Source organism: Emydura macquarii, unplaced genomic scaffold (assembly GCF_026122565.2).
Source record: "Emydura macquarii macquarii isolate MOO-44397 ecotype Brisbane River unplaced genomic scaffold, CSIRO-AGI_Emac_v2 contig_3128, whole genome shotgun sequence".
Taxonomy (NCBI): domain Eukaryota; kingdom Metazoa; phylum Chordata; order Testudines; family Chelidae; genus Emydura; species Emydura macquarii.
In genome coordinates, this window is record NW_027133265.1 from 7,264,963 (window position 1) to 7,283,648 (window position 18,686).

Here is an 18,686-nt window from a genome sequence, read left to right on the forward strand (position 1 = left end):
ATTTTTTTAAGTACATCAGAAACAGAAAGCCTGCTACACAATCAGTAAGACCACTGGATGATAGAGGTGCTAAATGAGCACTCCAGAAAGACAAGGCCGTTACAGAGAAACTAAATGAATTATTTGCATTGATCTTCACTGCAGAGTATGTGAGAGATTCCCACAACTAAACCAGTCTTGTTAAGTGACAAGTCTGAGGAACTATCCCAGACGGAAATGTCAGTAGAAGAGATTTTGGAACAAGTTGATAAATTAAACAGTATTAAGTCAAGAGGACCAGACAGTATACATCTAAGAGTTCTGAAGGAACTCAAATATGAAACTGCAGAATACTAACTGGTATGTAACTTATCACATAAATCAACCTCTGTACCAGATGACTGGAGGATAGCTAATGCAACGATTTTAAAAAAAGGCTCCTGGCAATTACAGGCCAGTAAGCCTAACTTTAGTACCAGGCAAATTGATTGAAACTATAGTAAAGAACAGAATTATCAGATACATAGATGAACATGATAAGTTGGGGAAGAGTCAACATGGGCCTTTGGAAAGGGAAATCATGTCTCACCAATCTACTAGAATTCTTTGAGGGGGTCAACAAGCGTGTGGACAAGGGCGATCCAGTTCACATAGTGTATTTTGGACTTTCAGAAAGCCTTTGACTAGGTCCCAGACCAAAGGCTCTTTAAGCTGTCATGGGATAAGAGGAAAGGTCTTCTCATGAAACAGTAACTGGTTAAGATATAGGGAACAAAGGGTAGAAATAAATGGTCCATTTTCACAGTGGAAAGCGGTAAATAGCGGCGCACCCAAAAGATTTGTACTGTGACCTGTGCTGTTCAACATATTCTTAAATGATCCTAAAAAGGGGGTAAACATTGAGGTGGCACAATTTGCAGATAATACAAAATTACTCAAGATAGTTAAGTCCAAAGCTGACTGTGAAGTGTTACAAAAGGATCTCACTAATCTAGGTGACTGGGCAACAAAATGGCAGATGAAATTCTATGTTGAAATGTGCACACTGGAAAACAAACAATCTAAACTCTACATACAAAATGATGGGGTCTAAATTAGCTGTTATCACTCAAGAAAAAAGACTGTGGAGTCATCATGGATAGTTCTCTGAAAACATCCACTCAATGTGCAGCAGCAGTCAAAAAAGCTAACAGAATGTTGGGAACCATTAGGAAAGGAATAGATAATAGGACAGGAAAGAGGAGCTTACTTACCTGTAACTGGAGTTTCTTTGACATGTGTGGTCCCTATCTGTATTCCACGGAGGATGACTAACAAGTGGTACCTAAGTCAGAGAGTAGGTTTTTGTGGAATGGCCCACAACCCTGAAGGTGGCAGGAGGCCAGATAATTGATAGCATAGTGTAATGCATTTTAAAATCCACTTGGAGATTCATTGTATATAGATTGACAGCTCCTTAACTCTTTCAGCTATTGTAACAAACAGTCTGGAGGATTTCTTGATTGGTCTTGTCCTCTGTAGGTAGAAGGCCAAGGCCTGATGGACATTGAGGGAGTGGAGTTATAGCTCCTCTTCACAGCCATGTGGCTTTGGGAAGAAAGCAGGTGACTGAATGGATTGATTAATGTGAAACTTTGGCAAAAATTTGGGATGCAGGAGTAAGGAGACTCTCTCTTTATAGAATATCATAAAAGGAGTGTCCTCCATCATTGCTCCAAGTTCACTGACCCTTCTTGCCAAAGTGATAGCAACAAGGAAGGCGACCTTCACGGAAAGGAGCAACACAGAACATGATGCCAGCAGTTCGAAAGGCAGTTTTGTTAGTATGGGTTAAACCAGGTTGAAGTCCCACTGGGAAGCAATGGGTTGTACAGGTGGGAAGGTTCTGAAGAGGACTTTCCAAAACCTAGCAGTCAATGGCTGGGTAAAGAAGGAGTGTCCTTTCACAGGACAGTGAAAGGTGCTAATTGCCACTAGGTAGACCTTGAGAGAGCTGAGGGCGAGACCTGATACCTTCAAGGACAGGAGGAGGGGAATCCCCACTGCTTCCCTTGCGCTCTGCCCAGGAGGTGAAATATTTACACTTGGCTTGGTAACAATGCCTAGTGGATACCTTCCTGCTGCTGGAGAGAATGTTTTGCACATCTGATTAACACTATTCCAGAGAAGATACCCATCCACATATCATACTCTGAGGTGAAACGCTTGTGAATCGGGATGGCTGATGCTGACATCCTGCTGCATCAGGAGATCGGGGAAAGCAGGGATGGGAATTGGGCAGACACATGAAGGAGACTGGCAAACCAAAATGGTCTAGGCCAGGAGGGGACAATCAGGATGATTGTTGCTCTGTCTCATCTGATCTTGTGTAGTACTCATGGTAAGAGTGGGAGAGGAGGAAAAGCATAATTGAGTTGGTCCAACCATGAGAGGATCTCCATGAGAGTGGTGCCTTAGACCCTCTCGGGAGCAATATATGCTGCATTTTCTGTTCACTGGGGAGGTCTCTGGTTGGAGTTCCCCACTTGTTGAAGATGTCCTGTACTATGGTGTCATGGAGTTCCCACTCACGGTGGGTCACGAACTGACTGCTAAGCGAGTCTGCAATCATGTTCTGTGTCCCTGGGAGATAGGCTGCAGATAAGATGATCTGGTGGGCAATGCAACAATTCCAAAGGGTTACTGCTTTGGAGCACAGAGCCATCAACGTATGTGCACAGGCCATGTGTCCTAGGAAGGATAGGCAAGTGCTGGCCGTGACCAAAGGACTGTTTACTACATGACTTATAAGTTCCTGCAGAATCTGGTACCTTTCCCTGATAGGCTGTTCTCAGTGGTGGCAGATGACAGAACAAGGAGCAATGGTCTCAAATTGCAGTGGGGGAGGTCTAGGTTGGATATTAGGAAAATATTTTTCACTAGGAAGGTGGTGAAGCACTGGAACGGGTTACCTAGGGAGGTGGTGGAATCTCCAACCTTAATGGTTTTTAAGGCCCGCCTTGACAAAGCCCTGGCTGGGATAATTTAGTTGGGGTTGGTCCTGCTTTGAGCAGGGGGTTTGACTAGATGACATCCTGAGGTCCCTTCTGTCGCTAATCTTCTATAATTCAAGTTAGGGGTATGCTGAAAATGGGTTGATAATGGCCCCTATAAAGTCTAGGCATTGTGTGGGGTTTAAGGTTGATTTTTCAGCACTAATACTGACCCCAAGGGAAGAAAGGAGGCCAACCAATATGGAGATTGAAACCTGGACTTCATGTCTGAACCATACCGCCAGAAGCCAGTTGTTGAGATATGGAAATATGAAGACCCCATAACTCCTGATTTGGGCTGCTACAATGGAGAAAACCTTTGTGAAAACTCTGGAAGCGATGATGAATCCAAAGGGAAGAACTCTGCATTAGAAATGTTGCAAGCTGACCGTAAACCTCAGGAAATGCCTGTGGACTGGATGAATGTCTATGTGAAAGTAGGCACCCTGCATATTGAGAGTTGTAAACCACATGCCTTTTTCTAATGAGGGGATGATCACTGTTAGTGTGACCATATGAAATTTTGGCTTGCGGATGAACTGATTGAGTAGACAAAAGATCCAGAATCGGCGTCCTCTCACCCTTTTTCCTGGGTATCTGGAAGTAAGCTGAATAGAATCCTGTTCCCTGATATGTTGGAGGGACAGCTCTATCACTCCTCTTTGTAGTAATGAGTTCACTTCTTGGGTGAGGATGCAGTCATGAGAGTGATCCCTGAGGAGGGATCAGGGGCAGGGGCGGCTGTGGATGAGGTAGGATGATGAATTTGATTGTATAGCCATGCTGGATGACATTTAGCACCCATTTGCCTGTTGTTATTGCACTCCAAGCTGGAAAAAAAGAGTACCAGACAACCTCCAGTAAGACTGGGCGGTTTGCATGGTACTAGGCAATGTGGTTGAGAACACTCTAGAGTTCTTCAGAAATATGTTTTCTGTGGTGGATGCATCTGGCAGGAGGAAGAATGTAAAGGTGGGAGGATGTGATCTGTGGGGAAAGACTGGAAGATACCACAACTAGATACAATGTGGCCTTCTCCCAAGCAGTAGAGGCAACGTTGATGTTCATTGCTGACTAAGCAGGAATGCAGGTAGAAAGTGCAGATTTTAAAGCTTGGGGTCTTTGTCATAGTCCAGTGCTCAACTATGTAAAAACTGTACAAACAGTGAAATATCTATAAAAACTAGCTATATACAACTTGGTTCTTTTGAAAATGCGTCACGCAAATGGACACTAATTGTTCAAACATGGACCATGTGGCAGTGAGAAGGAACTGGAGATGTGGTTGCTTTGCCCCGTCATTTATCCCCTCAGATGAAACTATGAGGCGAGTCAGTGTGCATGTGTGGACAAACGGAAAGTACTTTCAAATTCTCCGGCTTTAGATGCATGGTGAATAAACGTAAACCTTCAGTAGAATACAATGGGGACCATCACTCGAAGAAGATCATAATGGAGGTCACAGATTTGATGATTTCAACAGACCTCCGTGACTTCTTTGGCTTCAGTCTGCTGCAGTTGTGGTGCTGAAGCAGCTGTCTGCCCCTGTCTAGGAGCAGCAGTGGGACCAGAGTAGCAGCTGATTCTCAGCTCTAGCTGCAGGAGCAGTGGGCAGGACCAGTCAGCTCCCAGAGCAGTGGTCGCCGCCACAGGAGCAGTGGGGCCGGGTCAGCTCCTGTCGCTGGAGCAGCAACTGAAGTCAGCCCCAGCAGGGCTCCATCTGTTAGTCACTACTCTCTGAATCAGGATGTTTTTAGTAAAAGACAAGGGCAGATCGCAAACTTCCGTGAATTTTTGTTTATTGCCTTGCGACCTGTCTGCAGCTTTTACTAAAAATACCCGTGACAAAAACTTAACCTTAATCATAATGACTCTATAGAATTACCTGGTATGCCCACACCTTGAATATTGTGTGCAGTTCTGGTTGTCCCCTCTCAAGAAAGATATATTAGAATTAGAAAAGGCACAGAGAAGGGCAAGAAAAATTATTAAGGGTATGAAACAGCTTCCATATGAGGCGAGATTAAAAAGATTGGGACTGTTCAGCTGAGAAAAGAGACGACTAAGGAGGATATGATAGACATCTATAAAATCATGAATGGCATGGAAAAAGCATATAGGGAAGTGTAATTTAACCCTTCTCCACATGGCAGCTGTGTGGTGAAAATTGCATAGTATTTGCCTGGTCTGTGGCTGGCAATATTTACCAATAGCAGTACTATTGTTCACATGTAGCAAATTCACATGAAAACACAAATTAAAAGGCAACATTTAATATTATTGTAGAACGTGTTCTAACTTTAACTGCCATGAAATGTCAGATAGCTAATAAGATTAACTAAAGTATTTACAGTACCTTGTATGGTATCTTTATGGAAGACATAAGTATATATTTTATCATCATCGTAAGCAGCAAATACACCTTTATCCATTGGCCAGTTTTCCCATAGAATGCCTTTAATGGTTGGTGGAAAATTTGGAATCTCATGCACACCATCATTTACCTGTAAAAAACAGTAGTATAAAATTAACAAGTAAGCCAATAAGATTCACTGAATAGTGTGATCAGTTCTAGTTACTCATCTCAAAAAATATGTAAAAAGTCTAATTGGTCCAGAAATGGATGATGAAAATTATTGAGAACATGAAAAGACCTTCATATGGGTAGAAACTGGGAACAGAATAATTATGTAATTTAGAGAGATGAATAATAAAAATAATCAATGTTACTCAGAAGGTAAATTGGGTTCTCCGATTTACCTTTCTTATAACACAAGAACAAGAGGACACACAATGAAATAAAAAAAATGCATATAACTGAATAAAAGACAAAAAATTTTAAATACACAACACACATGTGCCTGTGTAACTCACTGCTACATGATGTTGAGTCCAAGAGCATAACAGGCTTAAAATCTGAGACATTAATATGAATAATGAGAAAATACACATTCACATTAGATAAGATAAATCAATTATAACAGATATAAACAGCATATAAATCAACTGCCTGGGATTAAGAAGAAATTTTGTCAACGGGCAAGGTTGGTCTGATCCAGTGTGGCGACTTCTATGTCACTACATTATCACAAGGTTATGTCTTCTGCTGCCTCACTTTTTTTTTTTTGGTGGCAAATCAAATGCATACCATACAGTAGAAACAAGTTGCAGTAGAAATAAGAGAACTCTGCTTATAAGTAAAGCAGAATGAATGTCCTGAATTTACTGACTTACAGGGCAATACACAAAGCCATCACTTTTGTCATCAATGAAAACCAATCTGGTTCCATTGGGGTCTGGAAAAATTTTTCTCACGCTGACAGGATGCCGATATTCATTCACATACTGCCAGTCTTCAATGTAGAAATAGTGAATAACACCAGTCTAATAATAAAGAACAGAACAATCAGAATACGGGTATTACACAAGTAACTATAATATAAACAATGTTGAGGTAATTCATTTTGATGGAACTATTCTAGTGTTACCTCATTTTGGTTTGTCCTATCTAGGAGTGCTGAATTTGAGGAGTATTTAAGAAAGAGCATTTGCAGTGTCTTTTGGCCTTCTTTTCCCCATAGGCAGCTGCTCTGGGGGGATGGCAAGAGAACCTAGGGTGTTTTTTAAGTTAACCTTGATTTCTGCATGAATGTGTTCCCCTGATTACCAAAGAGGCAAAAATACTCTTTAATACATTTTGGAAGAATAAAGGAGCAGAAAAGACACTCTGTCTCTGGTCTCTTGTTCTGATCACTTCCCCCCACTCGGAGCTACCCCTATAGCAAGGAAAAGCTGAAAAATCACGTCAAATACATTTTAAAAAATCCAAATATTTAGAATTCTGAGCCAACTTGATTAAAAGCTGTCTAGACGTGAAATATGGGTATAGAAAAACTTTTGAAGAAAAAATGAGAGGTATCTTTATGTTAGTGGTCTGCAGAGGAAGGTCTGTGACCTTCTATACAATTCAGGAAGCAGGGAGAATTGGTTGGCTCTTTAGAGAGAGGGGCTTGGCATGCATCCAGAGCTATCAAATTTGTCTCTGCCTCTAAACAGCAAGCATGACAGTCTTAGAAACTGTAGACCTACCTGAGAAAAAAAAGTGAATGAATTAGTTATTTATAATGTAGTATATTTAATTAATTCTATATTTTAATATGGGGACATTTTGGGGGGATTCTTTCCATTTTCCTCTTGTAGGTACAGAAGATATTTTTAGAATCATATAAAATAGCCAATTGTAAAACTCTTACACACCAGACTGCTCAGCTGTGAATGAAGTATCTTATATTAATCAGTAACATTTTAGCACAAATAATTTTAAAAAATGAAATATGGACTGTATGTACACCAAAAAGCCCAATTATTACTTCAAAAATCACTGAAGAGTCTTTAATTCTGTTACTAAGTCAATGATGGTGTTGGAGATTGAAAACTCTACCTTTCCTTTGGAAATCCAACATATCACCACATGGAGAGTGATAAAGGTCTGGAAACCCAACATATCACCTTCAGTACAGTGATTAAGGGCTCAATCCTGTGAAGTATTGAGTGCCCGGAACTTCCATTGAGGTGACTTCCATCAGTGGACATAGAAGGCATTCAAAACCCCATCAAAAGTGTTCATCACTTCAATTGATTGAGCCAATGGGATACTGAAGCTCTAACATCTGACTCAAAGATCTTTTACAGGACAACAGAATGTGTTAATGCACCATTAACTGGCCAAAAAGTTGTACATTTTCAAAACTTTTTCTTTGTAATTGATAAAATAAACAAGACAATTATTTACTTTGTGGATTATAGTGGAAATAATATCACTACTAAAAATAAAGGAACAGAAGCTCTTCTAACAGTTTTAAAATGTACTAACTCAACTTTGCATGATGTTTTAAAGGAAAGTTATATTAATGTCAGAAATAACTTGACTCAGAGAGACACACTGAAGTTTTATTGTCTTAAACTTAGTCTATACTATAATTTTGCAAAAATTCCCACTGTGGTGGACACCAGGGTTTTTGAATCAGTAGTATTTCTTTGTAAAAATTCCTTAGTGTAGACAAGCTTAGAGGAAAGAAAAAAAGAGGCCTTTGAAACAATGAGTGCTTCTTCTAATTAGTTATATGGTTAAGACTTTCTCCTCAAAGACAAGTGTATCACCTCTTTGCTGCTGCTAAGTCTGCAATGAAGTTTAACCCCAAATGCAGAACATGTGCTGGTATGATGATGAACTACAGTCACACAGCAAGAGTATATACTTAAGTTAAAAAAATATCAGTGGATAAAAACCCAAACCTACTCATTCTTGATGGGCCACAATAATCTTCTAAAGAAAACAATTTATACAACTGCCAAACAAGTATACCATCTACTGAATGTAATTTCTCTCCTCTCTCTGCCTCATCATTTTGGTTATTCTATTTTCTAGACTTCTGTTAAAAAATTTATATTAAAAATTGTGAGGAAATTGTGGGTTGTGTCTTGTTTTTCACATACATGATACTAGCCCAGGTAATGATGTGTGGCTTTTTATCACCACTTCATTCATTTTCCAAGGTTCCTCTTCCATTTCTTACACTCCACCAATGATGTCAGCCTTGACACACTGTATGTCCACTAACAAACAACTTTCTCAATACTCTATTTCACATCACTCTAAACACATGAAACACATTTTGTGGGCTGCTCCTCAAAGCCACCACCCTCTCTTCATTCAAATCCCTCCTGAAGACACACTTCTAAAGCAATGTCTACAAGAAACTATCTCATTAATAATGCAAGGTTATGGGGCAACTGAAGATATACAGATTATTTATAAATAAAGCCTAACCAACTAAAAATCATTTTATAGATCAAGATGTGGCCAAGCATTACTTTGGAAACATTACTTGTATTTTGTACCCTTTAATCTCTCCACTTTGTAGATCTTTTTAGACTGTATGCCGTTTGAGGCAGGAACTGTGCCTTTCTTTATGTCTGTACAGGGTCTGACACATGGTGGATGCTACTCCTACCCAGTTGTCAGATAATGACCTAGATAATGAGATCTTTAGAGCAGGGACTATCTTTTTCCTGCAGGTCTGTAAGGCTCCTAGCTCACTGGGGACTTGATTCTTGTTTGATGCCCCTTGGCACCACTGCAATGCAAAATACATAATATTAAATTCAATAGCAGTTTTGCCAATGGCTTCAATGAAAGCAGGACTTGGCCTTAAGTTATGAAGCTGGGCATCAACCATAAACAATTGCACCACTGTAAGGTGCCAATGCAACTGCATCACATGTAGGCCTAAATAATTAAGGAAGCTGTCTGAAAATTGTCTGTTTGCCTAAAAATAGTTTGCACACAGAGTAAGTCTTGATACATTGCATATCAGAAGCATAAATTTTATGCCTATAGGATAAAGAGCAATAGTCTAAGTAATCAAAACGAGAAACTTACTAAATCTAAGCAGAATCTGAAACAGGAGAAATACTTACATCTGTACCATAGATGAGGAAATCACCAGTAAGAGCATGGCACAAGATTCGACATTTATCATCCACCGCTGGGAAGAGTCGAGTCTCTCGTTCTTCCTGAGCATCCAAACCTTCACCTTCTATCTAAAGTATAAGGAATAAGCAAAACTGAAAACACTATCAGCATTAGTGAGGTATTAATTAAATTTGTCTCTATGAAACTTACACTGACTAAAGCATGACCCTGGTTGTTATAATTAGCTCAGATTTGTCCTTTCATATGTGCCACTTACAAACCACTAGCTGCTCCCTGAGACCCCATATGGAGCTTCCAAAGAAAGCTTGGTAAACAGTTCATAAGATAGCACTTTCTTCTCATCCACTGCCACTTCAAGAAAAAATGTACATGTCTGCAAACCCCCTGTAACTCAGCTGATGTTCTCATGTTTGCTACTAAAATATTTTTGGAAGGTTTTTAACTCTTACCTCTGTTAGTTACATCTGCTCACCCACTCAGCACCAGCTTTCACTCAGACCAATCTTATTATCATTAGGACTCACATGAGGACTTTCTTCCTCAGTCTACTGCCCCCTCAGTTCGGCTAGCCTTTCAGAGTTTGAAATCTTCTGTACACTTACCATATGCAACTGGACTTTACCCTCAAAGAGTGCAGCAGCATAGTCAGAATTAAGACATATACTGGCTACTGTCCCCAGATACTCCATGTCTTTAAGCTTTTTTACACCTATAGAATTTAAAGGGGAGAGGGGAAAAAAAGATAAATTGTGCATGTTCCATTTTGTATCCTTCCTACTACCTAAGTAATTCATAATAACCTAAGGCTATGTTCACATTGCAGCGCTAATTCGATTTAGCTTAAATCGAATTTCAGCAGCCAATTTAAAGAAATAGCAGCAGACTGTTCTCACTATGCTATTTGAGCTGGTCTCTTGCATTCACACATTCCAGCCTTAATTCAAATTAGAAAGCAGTGCAATCTGGGTAGCTATCCCACAGTGCAACAACCGACGGAGGCTGTGGCATCATCCCAGGATGCATCGCTGCTTCCCCCACCCTTTCCCCCTCCCAAACAAACAGGAAAAGGATCATCGCTGCTTCCCCCACCCTTTATCCCTCCCAAACTAACAGGAAAAGGATTTTTGAGCCGGGTTTTTTGCTCCGTGATTTCGCCATTGCTTTTTGCAGCTTAGCATGGGGTACTTGAGAAAAAGAGCAAGAAGGTGAAGCAGCCGCAGCTGCCCTGCTTCAAGACATCCAGCAGAACAATTCCCAATTGATGCAGGCAATGAATGAGTAATGCATTAGTGATTTCTGTCCCTGTATGTTGCTAGCCTATTCTCATGCACCCCCCTCTGTATTTTGCTTGCCTTTTCTCATCCACCCAGCACCCCCCCACATGTTGCTTGCCTTTTCTCATGCACGCACCCACTCCCCCGTTGCTTGCCTTTTCTCATGCACCCACCCCAGTTGCTTGCCTGTTCTCATCCACCCAGCACCCCCCCGTTTGTTGCTTGCCAGATCTGTGCCCAGCAAATCCTTCATGAACAAGATTTTCTTTAATAAAGAAATGTTTTGAAAACATGTAAAATTTTATTTTTGAACAGTTATGTCTTGGGTGAAGGAGTGGGGGAAGGGTTCCTTCACTCTCTCCAGGGGTAGGGTAAGGTGTTTAGTTTCTTCCTTTTCCTAATCTGAGACAGTCTGTATGCAGCACTGACTAATGGTTGGGACACTGGCGAGGTGTCTTCAGAATGAAAAAAAAATAAGATAGCCACAGCCAAATTAGTGAAGAACAAAATACATATGTACGATTTTGAACTAATGATGCTTGGATACAATGCAGACACAGTTTTTAAAGTTAGGAAAAATGTATATATTGATCCATTTCAGCAATGATGGTGTGACACAATGTTGCCTCTAGTTTGTGTATTGAAGAGTAAGAAGAGACATATGTTTCAATTGTCATAATTATGATTTTATACAATGTAGCAAGTGACTTTCTAATGCAGAGGGCATGGAGAGCTGGGGGGTAATCAGCTGGCATCACAAACACACACACAGGATCCTGGGTTTTGTTTTGTTTTTTTGGGGGGGGGGGAGGAGGGGGGTGGATTTCTCTGCCTGCAGTCCAAAGGAAAACGGAGAGATATAGGGAACTGATTAGGGCAGGGGGGAGGGGGAGGGTTGATTTCTCAGCTTGCATTCCAAACACACATAGATAGGAAAAATGGGGGTTGTGGGGGAATTGGATTTGTCTTCTTGCATTCAACACACACAGACAGGATTGGGATGGGGGGTGTAGGGGAGTTGCTTTCTCTGTTTGCATTCAACACACACACACACAGACAGGATCTGGGTGGGGGTGTGTGGGGGAGTTGCTTTCTCTGTTTGCATTCAACACACACACACAGACAGGATATGGGTGGGAGAGGGCGTGGGGGAGTTGCTTTCTCTGGTTGCATTCAACACACACACACACACACACACACACACACACAGATGGGATCTGAGGGGTGGGTGGGTGGGTGAGTTGCTTTCTCTGCATTCAACACACACACAGACAGGATTGGGGTGTGGGGGGGTTGCTTTCTCTGGTTGCATTCAATACACACACAGAGACTGGAACTGAAGAAAGAGAACTCACCAGATGTCCCTTCCCCAGCATGCCTTTCCCTCTCCCAAACAAACATGAAAATCAAATCTTCCCGGGGCTTGAGGGGAGGGGACTTTACCTGCTATTGTGACCACAGAGCACCACAGATTGATTGGCCAGAGAGGTGAAAATGGAGCATAATGGGATACATTCCGGAGGTTAATTAATTCAAATTAAGCTCCATTACGTTCACACAAACACTAATTCGAATTTACAAAGTCGATTTAGGCGCTACGCCACTTGCAGAGGTGGGTCTTATTAAATCAATTTTACTGGCACCTTAAGTCGACTTAACAGTGGTGACAATGTGAACATTGGAGTACTTAAATCGATATAGGAGACTTTAAATCGACATAAGTCCACAGTGTGAACCAGCCCTAAGAGGACAGATGTGGAGAAGTAGGAGGAACTCTTGACATAAACATGGGAAACTATGAGAAAGTAGTCCCATCCTTATGTTACTAAGGGTTAAAATGGAGCCTCTTTCCCCAACAAAACCTCACTAATCTACAGTTAGTCCATCTATGCCTAATGCTAGACCTTCCCCTCCCCCCCAAGTGATCTTTTTATTCATGAAAGATGCTGGATTGACAAGTACTGACACTTAAATCTGTTGCCTAAAAACATGGAAGTACAAGCTTTTCCACTCTGCCTCACCAATCCATCTAAACTCTGTTCTTGATGGAATACCTTTAGGGATTTGAGAATAGTTTAGCTTCCATGCTTATGCAGTCCTGGGTCTCTCTACTAGGACTGCAAACATGAACTGAGACCATCAACTAATTTCACATAAGCCAAACAACCTTCAGTTGGTAGTGACTTTCAGGCAACAGCATGAGATGGGTTTGACCTGATGACAAAGAATGAAAGGCTTCAACAACCCCTCAAATCCTGAATTTTTGTTCTAATTTCTCCAGATCTTGTTTACATTAATCCAAATTCTGGAAATTCTTGTCCAGTCCTGAATTCTGGTGTCTCATCAGATAGTGCAAGATGTTGTTATTGTACAAAGTAGGATGTTAGAAGAGTTAAACAAAACACCTATTTTATAAAATGGACATATATTTAGCAGATAATGGATGATATTATATTTTAAAATAAGAGTACTACATTCATACTTACTATTCTCCCCAAGTGCATAAAACCAAGCACGATTGTTCATTCCTACAGCCAAATGATAAAGACCTACAGCAACGAAGTTGGGCTCCACTTCAACAGAAACTGTGATTGGTAGCTCCTATCAGAAAAATCATACCAATTTTTCTCATTGTTACTATGTATTTAAAAGTTACATCTAAATTAAGTTAAAAATTAATATGCTTGCATACTCTTTCAACATGATTGGCCACGGTAACTTCAAGAAGAGAAGTGAGGTATGCTATCCGGGTGCCGCATGCATCTCCAAGGACTGGAAGCTTTGTCAAGAAGACATGGAGTGAGCCTCTCTGTGTAGAAACTGCCAACAACTGCCCATCATCTGTCCAAGCCAGATCATCTAGACCTAAAATATTGACAAGCTTTTGTAATAAAACTAAAAATATGTACTTGATTGTCAGTTAAACCCACAAGCAATTGTATTGTTTTTAAAATGTCAGGGTTTCATTACTTAGGAACATTTTTTCATACCCTTTGTACTTAAGTATAAACACCTATGTAGAATAGAAAAGAAATAGTTTATCATCATTGTAACATCACAGACCACAACCCGCTAATCTGGTATTAGTCTCAGAGTGAATGTATTGACATTCACAATAAACTAATCAAATACTGAAATAACAGGTAACAGTGGTGGGGACTGTTGCTCTCAATACTTTGAAAGTCATCAGGATTAGAATGGATCCAATACATGCTCTTAGCACAAGAACATGCCACTCAGAAGAGCAAAACAAAATGCAAAATGGGAAAAAAATAACACACTATTATTTTAGTAATTTGAATATACCATGCTAGGGATTCAAAAACACTGGATAATCATCTGTTCTGAGAAACAGGATCTCTATGTGTTTTGTTTAAAAAAAAAAAAAAAAAAAGGCTAAAAGTTATATCAAGTACCAAGTTTGGCAAACAGACCATTCCATAATATATACACATTGGAAAGGAGGAAGTTAATCTATATTTAGACAGCTTTTAAATATATGTTCTTCTCTGTAAATTCCCTCTTGTTAACAAAATTCTATTTTACATGATTTGGCAAAATATCTATCAGCTTTGGAAACTTTATCATACCTTTATTTTCATCATCCAGGTTTATTATAGCATACATTTCTTTCAGTTCTGACAGATCATGGATCTTAATGCTAAAACAAAATATAAACAGTCACTACCTTTACTAGTACTGTACGATCACCCTAACCATCATGAACTGAAAGTAATCAATGGAGAGAGAGAGAAGCTCATTATGGAGGAAAAAATGATTAAAGGGAGAATGAGAAGTGCTTTAGGTTCCCCAAATATGTAGCTTTGTGGAAAATAGCCACTATCAATCTAGATGTTATATATTTTAAATTCATTTTTACTTGGCTTCCTATATATACACACTAGAAAAATATTAAATTGAAATCATTTCCCAAATCAAATGTGTCTGACTCCTTTTTTAACTGAACACTGAGGCTGGTTATATAGACATCCTGTTAGTTGCTAGTCCATATACATGATCAAGATCATAAAGTGCTCTGCATGGACATTGGGAGAATGACAAACTGATCCAGCCTTCCATGGGATGAAAATATTGAGGAATGGCAGAGACTTTTCTATTCAGGACTTCAGGGATGGGAAAATAACACTACCCCTTCTCTTCTGGCTCTGTCTTGATACACTCATGCACACAAAGAAGCACCTGATGGGTTAACACTGAATCATGGACCCAAGCAATCATGGACCACAAACACTAACATCAGTTAAAAGTTGTTAGATTCAGAGCATGAAGTCTTCCGCAATGCAGCAGCAACACAAACTTTCCTATCCTGCTCACCTGCCTCAACCCTATTCTAAAGGGACTATCTCTAAGAAAGAAGATCACCTTACCTTACACTAACTGGAATCCATTAAGATGTGCAGTTCATATATATTCCACTCTTGATGCACATGCACCCCATGTGCTCAAGGTTGGATCTTTTTGCCAGATGTATCTGGGCGGCCACACACGTTCCCTGTGTGTCCACATGTCCCAGTACTGAGGCCATAATGGGTGTTGTGTGCCCAACTGACACCCAGTTCCTTTGCCACCACAGACTCTAGGTGTTATAGGATTCCATAGTAGCAGAGAAGGAAGGAGAGTTGTAGAATATATTTATGCACAACACATGTTAAAAGAACTCTATTTACTGTAAGGTAAGTAACTTTTCTTCCTTCAAATGATTGTCTACATATATTCCATTCTTGGTGACTCACAAGCAGCAACCTAATATAAGGAGGTGGATGCTTAGATTCTATTTAAAGATTGTAGCCTAGTTCTGCCAAAATAAGCACTGGATCTCAATGCTTCTGCTAGGGAATGGAAGTATGAGCTGTGTAAGAATTAACTGAACCCTAAGTAGCTGCCTTACAGATGTCTGCAATGGGTGTAGTTTCCAAAGAAGCTACAGAGGCTGCCTGGGCCCTAAGGAAAGAGTCCTAATCTTGAGGATCTAAGCTAGATAGCTCATAACAGACCCCAGTACATCCTGACATCCATTTGGATAGTCTCTGAGCTTATAACGCTTGACCCTTCATTCTGTCAGCAAATGTTTTCTTGGAGAAATTCTGAAAGATCTGGACCTCTCCAAATAAGGTCCTACAAATATGATGGACTGCAAGTTGGGGGGGGAGAGGGGAGAGCATGTATGAAGCCCATGACTCTCTTTCAGATTCATAAGGATCAAACGAGGGGGCTGTTGGTGAATATGTAGGGGATCCCTCCCTGCTGTGTTGGGAATCTGAGAAGCAAGAGCACTCCAGATCTAAGGGTGAGGCTGCTGAAGCTATGTCAAATGCCTAGCATAATGCAACCCTGAACTCTGGGTCAGGGTCTCTAGGTGCTACTGCAGTACAAATAATAAATAGTAATAATTAGGACTCTATTGTGCTAGGTGCTGTACAAATACATACTAAAAGATGTGCAGACAATCTATCTGGGATGACTGTGTCTCATAGTTTGAAAATCCAACTCTCAGATTATGCCCATAATACCAGTTGAAATTATTTGGGATGCTCTTCTTGTCTATTTCTGAGATAAAACTCTTTGAGGATGGTGGCATAGTCTCTCAATGGAGGACCCCCGCCTTTGAAAACTGTTCCAGTTGGTAGTTTGACCACGCCAGAGTTTGCTTAGCTTCAGAGCATGATGCATGAGTTTCACCTTGCTCTAAAAAAGTAAAGTTTTAGATACCAAACAAACTGAAGGACTGTCTACACACGGTGTTTGTACCACTATATTGGTTTAAAAATTAACACCGTTAAAATAGTACAACCCCCCTAGTATGGACCCAGTTATACAGCTGATATAACAAGCCTTACATCAATATAGCTTATTCCCGTAAATTCAGCTATACAGATATAAACACTTTTATACTGGTATAATTGTACCCACACTTTAACTATGGTAGTTTCTAAACAGATATACTGTTATACTCTTACAAAAATGGTGTGCAGATCAATCTTTAGTGTCCCATAAATGGGTTAAATTTTCTCATTATCATTAGATGAATAACTCCTACTACTGCTAAAAGGAATTCTGCGTCTAATCCGTAACACAGTAATGAAAGTGTGTCACTAACACTTTTGTATTCAAGTATCACATTATCTAATACAGAAGAATCAAGATATCAAAAGATATAACAATGAGGAACGTAAATAATAGTGTTTGCTTTAAGACACTTGCTATTTCACATATTTTATATATAAATATGGTCACTTACCAGTTGTCTCCACATGATGCAGCTTTGTTTAGTGACTGTGATATTGCAATGCTGGTTAGGTTATCCTTATGATTGCGAGCTTGAAAAATTTCTTGACCAATCTCACGAATGTGTGTAGAAATAACCACAAAGCACCCACGTGAGAAGCCAATCATGATGTAGCCATCACCATACCTATAGCAAAACCAACAAGTAAAAAGAGAGATGGCTGAGCAGCCTGGCTGCACAATCAGTAACACAATATGAGAATGAGGACCAAATTCCTGCGCAGGCTAAAAGTCGGCATTCTGAAGAAAGAGAGAGCAAGAGAAAAAAATGAACTGAGTCTTCCTACAGCAGATCTAAAAATACCTGTTGATGGGCTCTGATGGGAGCTGTATCTAGGTTTCCCCTCCTCAATGAGGTCCTCACCGTGGGGGAAAAAACCCAAAGATAGTGAACAGAAAAAAAAATCTGCCACAGGAGGTTTTTAATTGTAATGTTTATCTACAAATCTTCCTTGCTTTGCACTTCACTTACAGTATGGAGCCTTTCTAACATCAACACTGTCATACTAAGTTTATTTTGGAAGGGGGAGTATACCATACTGAGTTAGGCTAAAGAAATATAGTCCTGATCCTGCAGTCACTTATGCACAGAGATGTATACATGAGAAATTCCCAAGTTTGCAGCCTATTTTGTAATTAGTCAGTTTGTTCATTGTTCATACTGTAACGTTGTCATAGATCTCAACAAGTTCCTCTTCATGGCCACTCATTACAACTGCTGAGAGTGGAATCCCAGCTTATTTGTCCCTGGGCCCCCAAGGTATTTTAAGCCCCTGAAGCCACAATGGAATCTAGTCACTGCCCCAATCTTTGGGTTCCCAGGTACACTATCAGTGCGCAGACTTGCTACCGAGCATATCATCTTGGTAGCTGGCACTTGCTTTCCAGCTGCCTAGAGACCCTGAGCGCAATGGTGACTCTTCAGACTCCCTTGTCTTCAAATGCAACCTCTCCTAGAACTCCACCCCAAAGGTGTGAAGCTTCTGGTTTACAGTATAACTCTCTCAGGGGCTTATAATGGTTGTAAAGCATGTAAAACAAGGTTACTTACCAGTAACTGTTGTTCTTCGAGATGTGTTGCTCATATCCATTCCAATGTAGGTGTGTGCGCGCCCCGTGCACAGATTCCCGGAACTTTTTCCCTAGCAAGCCCCGCATGGCCAGCTCAGGCGCCCCCTGGAGTGCCACGCTCATGTCGCGGTATAAAGGGCGCTGCTGGCTGCGCGGGTCCCCAGTCCCTTCTTTCTGCCAACTCCGACAGCGGGGACGGGGGTGGGTTTGGAATGGATATGAGCAACACATCTCGAAGAACAACAGTTACTGGTAAGTAACCTTGTTTTCTCTCTTCGAGTGATTGCTCATATGCATTCCAATGTAGGTGATTGAGTAGCCATACCTTGGAGGAGGGTAGGAGTTATCGGTGACCTGCTCTAGACAGCACGGCTCTGCCGAACCCTGCGTCTTCCCTTGCTTGTTCCACGATGGCGTAATGCGACGTGAACGTATGGACTGACGACCAGGTCGCTGCCCTGCAGATGTCCTGCAGGGGAACCCTCTCTAGAAAGGCTGCGGAAGAGGCCTGGGCCCTAGTGGAGTGTG

The 18,686-nt window shown here is 40.7% G+C and overlaps 1 protein-coding gene across 2 annotated transcripts in view; it reads right to left on the reverse strand.

Moving 5' to 3' along the window:
- The window catches only part of WDR19 (WD repeat domain 19), a 94,944-nt gene that overhangs the window by 30,865 nt on the left and 45,393 nt on the right, over positions 1–18,686 (reverse strand). For both annotated transcript variants that reach the window (XM_067531186.1, XM_067531185.1), the window contains 8 exons: positions 17,041–17,214; positions 14,372–14,442; positions 13,474–13,646; positions 13,268–13,382; positions 10,110–10,216; positions 9,492–9,614; positions 6,246–6,395; positions 5,368–5,515 (listed from right to left, as the gene is read on the reverse strand). In XM_067531186.1, coding sequence (XP_067387287.1) covers positions 5,368–5,515; positions 6,246–6,395; positions 9,492–9,614; positions 10,110–10,216; positions 13,268–13,382; positions 13,474–13,646; positions 14,372–14,442; positions 17,041–17,214 — 1,061 coding nt within the window. The remainder of the gene's footprint in view (positions 1–5,367; positions 5,516–6,245; positions 6,396–9,491; positions 9,615–10,109; positions 10,217–13,267; positions 13,383–13,473; positions 13,647–14,371; positions 14,443–17,040; positions 17,215–18,686) is intronic.